A 14444-nucleotide genomic window follows, 5' to 3' on the forward strand; every position below is an offset into this window, starting at 1 on the left:
TCGATAAACGATACGTTCGGCGAACAAGGTGACCTCATTTCATGACAAAAGTGACTCCAATTATAGATTTCAGGGAAAGAATTGCATGGAGGAGGTGGCCTTTTAAAGACACAAACAACACACAGGCCGCAGAAATAAATCCTTCACATCAGGTGCACTAAGACAGTGGACCCTAAAAAGGAATTTAAACAATTATATTATTATTATTATATAATTATTATTATTTAAACAAAAATAAATTTAGGTCAATGAGAATATATTGTAGTTATTTAATTATCCCCAGTATATAAAAAAAGAAAAATGAAACATCTAAAGATGAGAATTTATAGCCTATAGCCCAAAGAGCCCCACAGTGTTTATAGAAGAAGCCTATTTCCAGTCAATGCATTTAAATATAGTTCAAAGAGATGAGTCATTTTATGTGTTACTCTGTTTGTGACTCTGGGGTGACCCAAGTTAATGATTTGCATGCAATTTGTCCCATCAATCCTGGACAAGTCCTCCTGAACACCAACCACATGCCATTTCTGAGATGGTTGACATTTTGACTGCATGAGGTAATGAGCACAAGTTGGTTGTATACTACATGTGCACACTTAGCATGCTCAGTTGCAGCCACAGGTGGTAATGACTGTTTTTCTTTTTCTTTTGAAGAGTGTGGCCAGGAGGTCTGATGAAGTATCACCAGTGTGTGCACATCAGTGATATTCAAGATATATTTTTAGGTTATGTTTAAAAAGCCACAAATGTAAGGAATCTAAGATTTGTTCTACATTTTTATTTTTAGTATCTTTCAACAAATTCATTAGGTTCATTTTTTTAATTTAAAAAGATTAATAAATAAATAAATAAAGAACAGTCCATCTATAGCTATAAACTTCCACTGTTAAATTTTGGTCAGGATCAGGGTCAAGTCGTGAACTGCTGCGAATAACAGCAGCAAAAGAGAACAATCATTTACACCTATGGTCAGCTGAATTGTCTATTAACCTTAACCCCCAGCCTGCTTGTTTTTATAGTGTGACAAGGAACCAGAGCATCTGGAGAAAACCCACAAACACCTGACAATCTGTCCATGCCAAGAAATGAGTCAGTGATCTCCTCGTTGTAAGGTAAGCTAAGCTAAGAACCCCTCGGATATGTGCGCCAGCAGCACGTTGTGTGGCAGTCGGTTAAATATGCCGTGGGGGAAAGTTCTCCTGACTTCTGTTTCTCCTTAAGGGTGATTTGTGTGAGGCAGAACTGCTGTCCTGTTAAAATCAGAGATGACAGAACTCGCCCCCCTGTGGTTTAAAGTGGTACGGCACTGCTTGGTGGGAACCAAGGACACACGACCACAGGTTGATCACTACCTTGTCATGCTGAAAGGGCAAGGTAAAGTATGTGGTTATTTATAGATCACTGGTGTCAGAGAACTACTTTTTTGGTCATCCAACGTATCACTGATATTTAAAAATGAAATGAAGATGTAATTTATTTATTTGTTTTTTTTTATTAAAAAAGATCATTAAAAGATACAAGACTAAAATATATTTTTAACACCAAATTCTGGTGTGGAAAAAAAGCATTAACCATTTAAATTGAGCTCAATTACTAGAGAGACCATTGCAACTTTACACCATTTTGTGGTGGAAACCCTATTGACAGAAAGATAAAGGGCCTTCTGTGGCACCCATTCCTTCAGCCGTGGCACAGCCATTCCTTTGCCACATTTAGAAAATGTCTTTCATGGTTACCTAATGCACCTTGTGACTTAGTGACAAGGCTATGCAAGAGCCATACATCATAGACAAGTAGTTCTTTTTGACCATTTCCTAATTAATCTACAAAGTGTTGTATGTTAGTTATCATGCATGCTGATAATATATACTTTACTGTAAATTAAATAGAATATAAATATAAATATAACATGGATGTTTGGTTCAATTGTGTATTTCTTTAAGGAACATCATTCCTTGTATTTGATAAATGTGATGACTCTATAGATAATGCAGGATATTAAATTAAGTTTGTGTACAAACTCAAGATTAGGTGCAGCTCCCTCATCTGTGAATATCCTCTATTAAAAGGGGCAATCAATTTGGTAAAATCTCTAGTCCTTTATATTTCATTCTATTAGTGCTGACTAACTTGCACTGCTGTATTGCTCATATATGCTTGATTGAGATAACTTGTTAAATAATTAGCATTACAGATAAATGATATATGATAGTTATTAAAGTCTCAAGGTTATGTGTTTTTTAACTGTCTCTGCAAGAAATCATCAATTTTTTGGACATGGAGTTCAAATTTTCCTCACAGTCTTTAGTAAGATTCCCACGGGCCATCCAAAAACACACCATTACCATTAGGGGTGAAAATGGAGCAAGTTCAAAAACAGGGTGACGAACAAGGCGCTTTGCAGAGGTGTTGAAAGATGAGTTAGTAGTGAGCAGTGTTGGAGGTGATGTCATGCACATGCCTGTTCCCATCAATGCATTGGAAAGGTGACAACATTGACAGTGAAAATGGCGTATTGATGACCAGGGGAGGGCAACACCATGTATAAAAGGGAGAAGACGCAGGAGCCAAAAAGACTGATCACCAAGTTTGAGTTTACTTCACTAATGCAGTTTCACAGCAAATACTGCTAACCTTTTTTGGATTTACGGACAGATAAAATGGTAAGGATGACTTTCAACTGGATCAGTGTTTAATTTAATTCAAATATGCAGAGACCAAAAAGATTGTAACTACTCTTGTTACTGTTATTTTTTAGTTACTGAAGATGTTTTCATTGAAGTACTTGGTTCTGATCATTTCCCTCACCGCTTTGCACACATTGGCAAAGCCACTGAGGTAAAAACTGTTATTCGCTAAATTAAAGGATTTTCAGGGTGGAAATATGTCATGACAAATATAAAATCAATCAAAGGCCTTGACAAAATTAACCATGCCTTTTAATTTTTCAGAAAGAGAACCATAAGCGAGGTGCAGCTTATGCACAATGTCCGGGAACACAAACAAGTTGGTGAAAGACAAGACTGGCTGCAGGAAAAGTTAAAGGACATCATTGTCTCCAGTGCCAAACCACAACATGGACGTGCAACAGGGAATATAAAAAATCTTTTTCCAAATGATGTTCTTGGACTAGACATTTGGAAACACTGAACTGCCTGTTTCTGCCAAACTGAAACCAAGTTCAACAAGAACCCAAAAACAAATTTGCTTTGTTTTTTATTTTATTTATTTATTTATTAATGTATATTGATAATTCATTTTTTATCCATTGCATATTTTGTGTTATTTGCTGTATTTTTTGAATGTGTATGGGGACCAAACAAACTCTGTCTTATAGATATATATATATATATATCTTTTTAACTATGTAATTAATGGGATTTTTGAGTAAATCATATTTATTTCAATATTTTAAAATAAAGTCATATGTCATATTTATGCAGGTAGACCTGGCTTCATATTAATAAATTCTTATATTAAAAAAGGATTGCCTAGTGAAATACCGCAGACTTTATATATGGAATGAAAACCATTATGTCATAAAAATATTCCTTACTGGATCTATCTGTAAATCAAAATTACTTTTTATACTTGATAAACTTATGCCTAATATAATACATGAAAACTACCACCTATAATTCGATGTGGCCTTTGGTTTTACGTTTTTTTATCATAATAGTTTGCGCCTGTAATTGAGGTAATGTTTGTTTTATAGTACTATTTATGAACTAGTAAGTTTGTTTTTCCCAGAGACATGACGTGTCGTAATTTCCACTAAGTTGTTTAATTATACTATTTAATTATGTCTTTATTTGGATATAGTTTCCCTAACAGTAGCATTAAGTCTAATAAAGTTTTAATAACGTTTTAATAACACCATATGCTTCTGAAAACATCGATAGTAATAAAAAAAATAGGAGCAATACGCACCATGGATCACGTGACAGGTATAACTGCGCTTTAACGTGAGGACGTACGGACGTCAGTACGTAACAGACGTCACGTTGGACGTCATTAGTGAGGTGTTTTGAAAGGAGAAGGCTGTTAAACTGCTGAGCGTCTGGAATTTAAACGTCAGCTGAAAAACTCAAAGGTAACTGTATTGTATTTATGATGAGTTTCTTACCCGGGGTTAGTGTGATTACAATAAATAACGTTGATATGGCACAATGTTGTAACGGATTTGTGTCAAAATCCGTTGAGAACGAATTAGCATTGTGCTATTAGCACTAGCTAAGGTTACCTATGTGGCTATGCTAACATAGCTCCCTAGCTTTTCATGATGACTCAGACCCAGACCGACAGCACAACGGTGTCAGTACATTGTTCTGAGACTTCATGTGAAGCCTTTTAATTAAAACAGTTTCGTAACTGTGCTCACCGTTCCTCGACATAAACGCGTGAAATTTATCACGCATTGTGTACGTTGGCATCTGTCTCTTTGTCTTATACTGTGACTGTGTTCCAATGATGTAAATGACTTGTTGAGTTTTTGCAATTGACCAGATTATGAACGACAAATTAGCGGACTTCCACCTGTACGGGTGATGGCAACACGTCTGCAGTCCTATGACAGCAACTCCAGTGACACAGAAAACTGGGAACGAAAAACCCAAAGCCGACCTCGTAAATTCTACAAGCGTACGAGGTGAGGCAACTGTAAACCTGTTTGTCCTCATCTGTCAGTCACTGCTATTCAAGAGTGTCAGCCTGTGACATTGTGTTTGGTTGTTGTTTTATGAAAACAACAACAGTTAGAATAGGATATATGGTAAAAAAAAAAACTAATTATACAGTACTGACAACGTTTTTGCACAAATATATATTTAAAAGTAAATATAATGTGAGGAGACCAAAGAAAATAGCGTAAACAAAAAATAAAAATATTTTGGCATGGTAAAGCACTTGAACATGGGTTTAATTTTCCCTCACATTTTTTCAGTGACAGGAGCTGTATGTAGTCAACCTTTACAGACCTTTGCTTTACTACAGAACATGGTTATAAGTGTCTGCCTATATTCTGATACATACATTCCTTTTGTCATCAGTGTATTCTGTAATCCCACACCTAAAGTACTGTTACAGCAATGCATTTTCATAAACACACCCTGTAGAGTCTTTGGCCCTGGCTGTATTTGTTCCTAGCATCTTCTCAAATATTACTGCAGTGACAGTTTGCCAGGTGGCTTCTCATATTTCTTGTCTCTCTTCTTTCTGTTCTGGTATGCTGGAGCTGAAGCAGCACTTTAGTTTTTGCAGAAAAGATCCATCGTTTAATATTTTCATTGATCTGAGTGAATGTCATAATTATGTTTTTGTGAAACCAGGAAAAAGGTATCTATAATGGTTGGCAGTGGATAGATGGTGTTGTGAATTGATTATCTGCGTTAGCATGTCATAAAAATTCTTCTAAAAGTTTAATTCAACTACATGAACTTTTGGTAGTCTTTAAATTTTAATGGTTTGTTCTCAAGAATTAAAAATTGCCGATTGATTTTTGTTTAACAAGATCTGATGTAAGCACCAAGCCGCCTGGAACTCTATACAAACACCACTTCATTATTCATTCTTTGCTGTCTGATGCACCACCATCAGAGTGCCCAGGTCTTGTTGGAGGGAAAGTAATAGTGATTACTTCTTTCCGTTTGATAAGCAGCAGTCAGGTCAGAGCATCTCGAGCGGAGGCAGAACAGAGGAAGATGAGTTTGCATGGTGCTAGTGGGGGCTGTGACCGTTCACGTGACAGACGCCGCTCCAGCGATCGCTCCAGGGACTCTTCGCACGAGAGAGAAGGCCAGCTCACCCCCTGCATTCGTAACGTCACCTCACCCACCCGGCAGCACATCAGTGGTGAGCATGCACGGGGAGAACAGGGGGCTTATATGGATGTCATCGCAGTAGAGGTCTGTGGCTTTTGGCAGCCGATGTCTGTGACAGCTGACTGCATTTATCATCTCACGATCCAGAGATGGTTGACATTTCTGCTGTTTTTGGCCGTTAACAGATCAAGTTAGCAATAATTCTGTTTAGAAGGAGGTTGGTTGTTTTTTTTTGTTTTATTTTGTAATCGGCATTTATTAATGTTTCTTTTGTCTCTTTTTACTGCTTTTGCATTTTATTGCACATTTAAATGTCTTTATCCATCTATATTTATTTTTTATGCATACAGCATTATTGCTGCCAAGATCTGAAAATAATCTTGTCATTTAATTTGCCTATTTTTTTTTTCTGTGTAGACCGTGACAGAGATGGTGGGCCATCTTCACGGTCCACTAGTCCACGACCTCAAAGGGTCTCACCCACCGGCTCCAGCAGCAGTGGGGTGGTGAGCAGTCGCAATAGCAGCCTATCTAGTTCTGATGGCGCCTTCAAGAGTCTGGGAGTCGGAGAAATGGTGTTTGTCTACGAGAATCCCAAAGAGGGCGGAGCCAGTTCCACCGTGGGGACCCGGAACCTACGTACCTCAGAAAGAGTCACTCTCATCGTTGACAATACACGCTTTGTAGTAGATCCTTCTATTTTCACTGCACAACCCAATACAATGCTGGGCAGGTAGGGTGCCCTCATCCATCATTTTTCAGTTTTTTTGTTCTTTTTTTACTCAATTATTTTCTCATTCACAGACACTACAGTTTAGTTTAAGGTTTTATCTCTGTATCATCTAATAATCAACACTACTTTCTAGAATGTTCGGCTCAGGACGTGAACATAACTTCACTCGGCCCAATGAAAAAGGAGAGTTCGAGGTGGCCGAGGGCATCAGTTCAACAGTGTTTCGAGCCATTCTGGTCAGTCTGTTTCCCATATATACATTTATTGGTTGAAGCTGAACATTTTTATTAATGTGAAAAACATTAGCCTTTCTTAACAGTAAATACTGTTTTATTTGTATAAATGTTTAACAAATGTAAACAGCTTGACATTGTGTTCTGTGCCCAATTGGCAGGATTACTACAAATCTGGGATAATCCGGTGTCCAGATGGAATCTCCATCCCAGAGTTACGGGAAGCGTGTGACTATCTATGCATCTCTTTTGACTACAGCACCATTAAATGCAGAGACCTCAGTGAGTACTTTCTTTGAGAGCAGAAATGGACATTTAGTCGTTTTTATCCCTGTGAATTATCGTTGCACTTATGTCAGCATGAGCATTAGATTATGGAGAGTTGTGGTGAGTGAACCATCATAATCTGATGTCAGTCTTCTAAGGCATGCTCTCAATCTCTCTCTCTCTCTCTCTCTCTCTCTCTCTCTCTCTCTCTCTCTGTGTGTGTGTGTGTGACAGGTGCCCTGATGCACGAACTGTCCAATGACGGAGCTCGGCGACAGTTTGAGTTTTACCTGGAGGAAATGGTTTTGCCATTGATGGTAGCCAGTGCCCAGAGTGGAGAGAGGGAATGTCACATTGTTGTCCTTACTGATGATGATGTCGTGGACTGGGATGAAGAATATCCACCTCAAATGGGAGAAGAATATTCACAAAGTGAGTGCAGGAAGTCTCATAGCCTTGTGTGAATTACTCAGTTATTATGTGGTAAACAATGTTCTCATCTCTGTCTTTACAGTCATCTACAGCACAAAACTGTACAGATTTTTCAAGTATATTGAAAACAGAGATGTTGCCAAGTCAGTGTTGAAGGAGAGAGGGTTGAAGAAAATACGACTGGGCATAGAAGGTAAGTGTTGTTTTCTGGAAAATGGCCATGTATTACATTAGAAAATTAAATACTCTTCATATCAGAACAGCTTCTTGACATGTGTTTGATTCCCCCAGGTTACCCGACATATAAAGAAAAGGTTAAGAAACGACCAGGGGGTCGCCCGGAGGTCATTTACAACTACGTCCAGAGACCCTTTATCCGCATGTCCTGGGAGAAAGAGGAGGGTAAAAGCCGGCACGTGGACTTCCAGTGCGTCAAGTCCAAGTCCATCACCAACCTGGCGGCAGCAGCAGCAGACATCCCCCAGGATCAGCTGGTGGTCATGCACCCGGGGCCTCAGGTGGATGAACTGGACATCCTGCCCAATCACCCACCGAGTGGGAACCACTACAGCAACAACTACAACAACGAGCCTGACCCTGACGCACCTTCACCTGCTGTCTGAGGACACACACACACTCGTCTTCTCTCTATGCCTCCGCTCCTTTCCTCCTCCTCTAGTCCTCCTCCCAGCATGCTGCAGCGCGGAGCACCAGGGGCACCATAACCATATTGCCTTGACACCTCCTTTGCGGCCTTAGAGCCTCAAGAACCTGGAAGATTATTGAAGAAGAAACATGAGGGATATGAGACTGGTGGAAGGAAAATGTTCACTTATATTTACAATTTGTTTTTTACTCAACCAAAGGAATTTATTTTTCTGTTTGGGGGATGGAGTCATTAAATACAATTCTAACATATTATTTACACTGTTATTTTACACTTATTGGTTATGTTTGGCTGAGCACTTGTATTTCTTCCTAGTAGGTTTTTATTTACACTGATAACAATGATTGTTTTATTGTTTTAGTTTTATTTACACTGATAACAATGATTGTCTAGGGTTTGCCTAACTATATAAATGTGTTTATTTTTAGGGTGGGGAGGGTCAGCCTCACTTACATCCTGGTCATGAAGAAAATCAGTAAAAGTCCTGTCTGATGTCTTTATTTTTTACCATGGAATGTTTGTGTGAGTTTGTGTGTGTTTGTTTGCGAGTGTGGTGTTTGACTGGATTCTGTATGTGATGTTACGCTCCAGCCATCGCAGCCATGATCCACAGCAGAGCACGGGCTACTATGGTCAAAATCTTTTTGTGCAAAGCTTGAAATTGTTGTTTAAAATTTAAGCCTAAACCGTAAAATAAAGATGTCAAAACCAAGTCCATGTTTGTGTTTCTGTTTTATAATAGGTCAAGTAAATATGTACCAACAATGTTTTATATACTGGCTATAAAACAGGAGTACTGGTACTGAATCAGACTGATGCATGAGCCTTTTTGTATTGTTTGTTTAGTATCAGTTCATTTTAGTTTCTTTTTGAAAGTGTGTTTTTGCAGTATTGGTAAGTCAGGGTCAATTTAAAAAAAACGAACAACAACTCAGTCATTTTGCAATGATGAGATAAAACTGATTCATACTGACATTCTTCATTATTGTCATCGTCATCATTTGCATAAGACTTCCGCATCTCCATGCATTTTTCGTTCCCTTCATATTGGCCACATGTTGGCAGTAGTGTGCAGCAAACTGATTTGGTACCTTTGTGCGGAGCATTGATTTAGCTTTTGTCAGCACTAGGGTGAAAAGGGTATATAAAAATAAAGCATAAAGTGATGGACTAAAAAGGACATTTTAATTTAAAGTATCTGTACATTAACAGTCGACAGTTAAACTGAAACTTTTCTAAACAGGAGGACATTTGGAGATTAAATATAAAAACATTTTTAGTGTGGTGAAGTGGTGAAAATACATAACACAGTAGTAGCACTTTTTCTTTACAAAAAAACTTAAGAATGCATTTTTTGATTACTTGAAAAACAAAATAATTCAGACGCTAGCTAGGCTGTGCATTAGCAATGCTAGTAAACAACTATAAACAAAAGATGACTTTTATAACATAAAATGACTAAATAACATCAACAACAATAGTAATAATAATAGTAGTAGTAGTAGTAGACACATATCACCATGACAAAGTGTGTATGGACAGGGAAACTACAGTAAGTCTGTGTCTCCTGCCTTCTCTCTGCTACTAAACTACTCAAAAATTCGAGCCAACGTCAAATATTTTACCAAACGTAAACAAAAAAACTTTAAAAATTATAGAAGCTTTGTGAAAACCTTTATTTCCTTTCCACAATAATATATGAAAAGGAAATTTATTTCAGGCAAAGAAAGGCCGTGACCTGGTGCAAAAGACATCTAACAGAATCTACAGAGGAGAAATTCTCTGATACTGATGGCACTAGTTAAAGTGTTAAGACTTAAATAGAGGATATGTAGAGAAATATCTTTGCTATTCTTGTTAATGTGTGTTTCTTTATGTCTCGGAGTTTTTTGACCCAGACCTGTATGTGTTAAGTGGGTTTACATGTTCCTCTTGTTGAACAGATGGGTGACAACAGGCTCAGGTATCATTTAATTCAATTTCACTCAGACCGAAAAATGTTAACATGCAACGTTACACTCTGTACTGGATCGACCATCTGCTCCTACACCACAGATTGGACTTGAACATCACTTTATTATGGTAGAAATAAGGTGTCATGACGGCAGTGGCATTCAAAACTTACACAGAAATACTGTGTAAAGAATCGTTACAATAGTTACAATAACATGTATGGAATACAATTTGGGATTCTGTGAAATGTAGGTGTGTTAGTTAGTTAGTTAGTCAGTGTTCTGTGATTGACACTGAAAAGGCTCTCTGTTTCGTTGATGCCACATTATTTGAATTTTGAAATGTTGTTTTGTTCTTTTTACACTTGGATTATGATTATGATTGGAGCTTAGCTGTCTGAGCTAGAGCCTCCAACACGGGTGTAACCTACAGAAACGTGAAATCACATTTAATAGTTTGGACACTTGATCTCTATCAAAACAAAAAACTGAGACTCCTGTATAGATATACGGATTAGTCACACCTGAGTCAGGTGACTCACAGAAGCAAATACTGTACTGAGTCATCATTCTTTTTGAATCTCCTCTTACTGTAATACAGGAACTAAACCATACACAGGCCTTAACGGAACAGAATCAAATCAAAACACAATTTAATACTAATATCCACAGAGTCATTATTCTAGTCTGCTTTGACATTTCAGATTTAAAAGACTGAAATCCCTAAGATGTATGTTTCATGTATTTGAGACAATGGGGGGGGCATTGTTATAAACACTGAACTCCAGTTGCCATGCTGTTTATTGCATACAGTTACTGTAGATAAGAGGAGAGTGGTCACATGACTGAGGCACCTATAGATAAGGTAGCAACTGTAAAATCAAATACAATTTAGTTGATTGAATTAAGCTGTCCTCTCTGAGACCCTTCACCTCTGTGTAACAGACAAAAGGCAGACTCACAGGCGGTAGGTCGGAGAAGTCTGACATGGTGAGAATGACCAGATGTTGGAAGGAGGATGGTGAAGACAAGGAGAGAACAAAGAAGGAACTAATGGATCATAGATCAACAGAGGTTGACTGTTATGTTTGTAGGTACAGTGAAACATCAAAGGACCAACCCTCAATAAATCACAAGTCACAAGTCCCACAGAGCAGAAACCCTGGAGGACATGGGACAGACAGGAACAGATACAGAGGAGATGGAAACCTACCTGGAGTGAAGGACCGTGGCACAGACATGACCAAGAAACCATGATGACAATGAGCCAACAAAGACACACAGGCAGGCACACTGGGAGAGAGTTCTACCCAGAGCACCAGGTGACACCAGTGAGACTGATTACCAGAGGATCACAGGACACAGGTGAATGTGATGGAACTAATGAACCCAGAGGAGAGACAGGAGGCAGACATGAGACTGATGAATATATTAAGATAGTTGGTCCAAAAACAAGGACTGAAGTCAAATGGAGGCATAAGATCCCCTAGTGGTGACCCCGGAAGATGTAAAAAAATATATATATACAGTTAGTGATAAAGAAGATACAAAAAAACCCACTACATACAATTGTAACACAGAGTCTTCAAATATCAACAATATAAGGTGACAGTCTAAGCTGTATTTTTTCCCAACGCCAATTGTGCCGCAGTAATTTTAGACAGTGAAGACACAGCTCTCAGATGTAATTTAACAAGTCTCCAAAAGGAATCTAAGGTTGCATTGATATTTTATACAGTTCACTATTAGAATAGAGATGTGGCCAATCTGATACTCAGTATTCATGCTGGTCATGTACAGTACTGCTGACGTGTAACCGGAAGGTGAGTGAGACACGGCAGTTATCGTTGTCAGCTGTGAGTAAGGACAGAAAATAAGACCAAATAAATGTTACAATTGTTACACAATAAATAGTTAAAACATGTTACATGTCAACATGTAAATATAAATATAATCAGTGAAGAAAATAATTCATGATTCCAGAGGGATTTTAAACTTAATTATTATTAATGTGGACATGTACAATATACAGACTGTTCAACATTAAAAATGGCCGCTGCCACATTACAGTAGGCTACTGTCTGCATCTGAAGCTGCAACACGATCAGACACTTGACATATCCCTGCTCTGTGTGTGTGCGCGCGCGCACGCACGTGTTTGTTTGTCTCTACAGGAGAAAATTGTGTGACCCACAAAGGTGCTGCAACACAATCCACTGTCATTGTGTGTGAGAGAGCAAACTTTCCCATTAGCTGATAAGGAGGGAGGAAGGGTGTCACAGAAATTATCCCAGAGATGATTTTTTTTTGCCCAGAGCAAAGTCCCTTCACTTTTGTGGAGAGGAGGATAATTCAGTGCATTTTCAAAAACACCCAGACGTCTTCATGTGTTGTTCAGTAACTGATACGGCAAACACACCCATGAAATCCTCTGTTGTTGCAGGATAAGAGAATATGTCTCTGTGTTAGAGCAGATAACTGAGCCAACGTGCTGAAATGCTAAATGCTTCCACCAATCCTTTCTTCTCACAAGGGCGTGACCCCCTTTTCTTCCACAGACCACCTGAAGCTGTTGATCATTATTCTCCTTTATCCCGGAACAGTCACACTTTCTTCAGATCACCACTCCACCAAGTCAAGTCAGTCCAGGCAGAGAGAGGAGCTGTAGAAGAACAACTGAGTGGGTTTGATGGAAAATGGATTAAAAGCCCTTTGCCCTCACATTAGTCAGTAAACCCATCCTCACTTAGCAATACTGCCACCTAGTCCCTGCTGATGACCACAGCACTATTTATGGTTGTCAAAATGACTGACTTATCTCTTCAGATAATCACTGCATTCCTGGCCTTTGAATATGCGTAGATAAGGAACGCATTAAAAGAGTCGTCAGATGTTGACGTCAGTCCAGGGTCTGTGATTCCAACGCTAGTTCAGTGGTGACAGTGGTGGCTAAGGAAGTGGACGATGGTCAGGACACACTGCTCCCCGGGCGCTCAAAGCTGCCCACTGTTCACTTTGGTGATGGGTTAAAAGCAGAGGTCACATTTGGTTGTGTGCAGTGGTGAGCTGTGTTCACTTTCCTTCTTCCAAAAACTAACAAAATGACATCTTTAGTGACATGCTGTCATTTCAGGGCCGTTCTCTTGATCATGATCTGATTTGTAACTAGACTCCGTTGTCACATATTTTATACAGTTCGATGCAACACCCTTTCACATCAGATAAGCGGCTTCATGTTTCTTTGTCTTGTGATTTTTCTTGTTTGATTTTGAATCTCTCCTCCCTTGTCCACCTCCTGTAAAACAAACCTGCTTTGATTCCTGGTTCGTCCACATTAAACTACCTTAAACCACTTCTCTGGCCTGCATTTTGAATCCTTCTTCCTCAGACTTTGTTACCACATTTAACAGCGTTGTGCAGCCCTCTCCTCCTCTCTTTGACTTTTGGTTTGAAGACCCTCAGAGCCCACTCAGGGCAGTTATTAGAGAGTAATGAGCCTGTTAGTGCCAGATCTGCGCTCCGTCTGGTTCTACAGGAGGTGACAGGCCTTTAGTGTCTGACAGAGAGTCAGTACTGTACCCTGCAGATGAGGTCCAGGGGTCAGGACTGGGACTGACAGGATTACCACACCTGCCGTGAGCACAATGAGCCGTAATGAGCACACAGTGCCGGGGCCACTCTGTTAACAGCAGGCTAAGAGCTTTCTGGAAGTCTCACACCTCAGCGCTGGTATTGAAGTCCTGGCTCCACGGTCAATACCTTCATCAGACTTTTCATGGCTGACTGGTCTCTGAGGCCAAACAAAGGCTTTCCAGGAACATGGAGTGAGAGACACATTCCAGGGATTAGTCTGTTATTTAAATCAGTTTGTTTCTCTGTGGAAATGTAAAGACTGTGTTATGTTCAGCCTTATAGAGAAAACAGACCAGTATTCCTTATATGAGTTATGGTGAGGTGACTGTTTATCAGCAGGCTGTGTCCTCTCTGGGACAGGGACAGAGTTTTCTTTGGAGTGAACTGAGGGGACATAATGATTTAGTCCCACTGCAGGAAGTCTTGAAGAGTGGGAGTCAGAGATCAACGGTCACCTTCATGACCCCCCAGCCCCCGGTGGACACAGAGGGCAGTACCGCTTCAGTAATTTTAACCTCTAATAACCTGACCTTTAAATCCTGTGATAACCCCTCGAACAAAAGATGGTGACCTTTTCTTCAGTACGTTCAAAAATGCTCGAAAATTCTGATAAGAGAAGGAATGTTTAAAAAATGTAAAATACGTTTGAAAGAAATGTATTTTCTAACTGAAGCTCATACATATAAAGACAATTCCAACCAATGACTG

General features: G+C 39.2%; 1 protein-coding gene and 1 long non-coding RNA gene across 3 annotated transcripts; both read left to right on the plus strand.

The window, feature by feature from the left end:
• The first annotated feature begins 1609 nt into the window (after positions 1 to 1609).
• On the plus strand, positions 1610 to 3080 carry LOC112486536 (uncharacterized). The gene is made up of 3 exons (XR_003048992.1): positions 1610 to 2663; positions 2759 to 2838; positions 2952 to 3080. It is a non-coding gene; the product is annotated as an uncharacterized LOC112486536 (long non-coding RNA).
• Positions 3081 to 3985: 905 nt separating this feature from the next.
• btbd10b (BTB (POZ) domain containing 10b) lies at positions 3986 to 8344 on the plus strand. 2 transcript variants are annotated; one of them, XM_008337009.2, is made up of 9 exons: positions 3986 to 4093; positions 4507 to 4648; positions 5657 to 5850; positions 6237 to 6552; positions 6686 to 6788; positions 6947 to 7067; positions 7287 to 7484; positions 7567 to 7677; positions 7776 to 8344. In XM_008337009.2, exons 2-9 carry the CDS (start codon positions 4548 to 4550, stop codon positions 8105 to 8107), a joined length of 1476 nt encoding a protein of 491 aa, XP_008335231.1. In that variant the 5' UTR covers positions 3986 to 4093; positions 4507 to 4547; the 3' UTR covers positions 8108 to 8344. The 2 variants fall into 2 exon arrangements, with proteins under 2 accessions (XP_008335231.1, XP_008335232.1); XM_008337010.2 differs by lacking the exon at positions 4507 to 4648.
• Positions 8345 to 14444: the final 6100 nt, after the last annotated feature.

Source organism: Cynoglossus semilaevis, unplaced genomic scaffold, assembly GCF_000523025.1.
Source record: "Cynoglossus semilaevis isolate Cse_v1.0 unplaced genomic scaffold, Cse_v1.0 scaffold1102, whole genome shotgun sequence".
NCBI classification, from domain to species: domain Eukaryota; kingdom Metazoa; phylum Chordata; class Actinopteri; order Pleuronectiformes; family Cynoglossidae; genus Cynoglossus; species Cynoglossus semilaevis.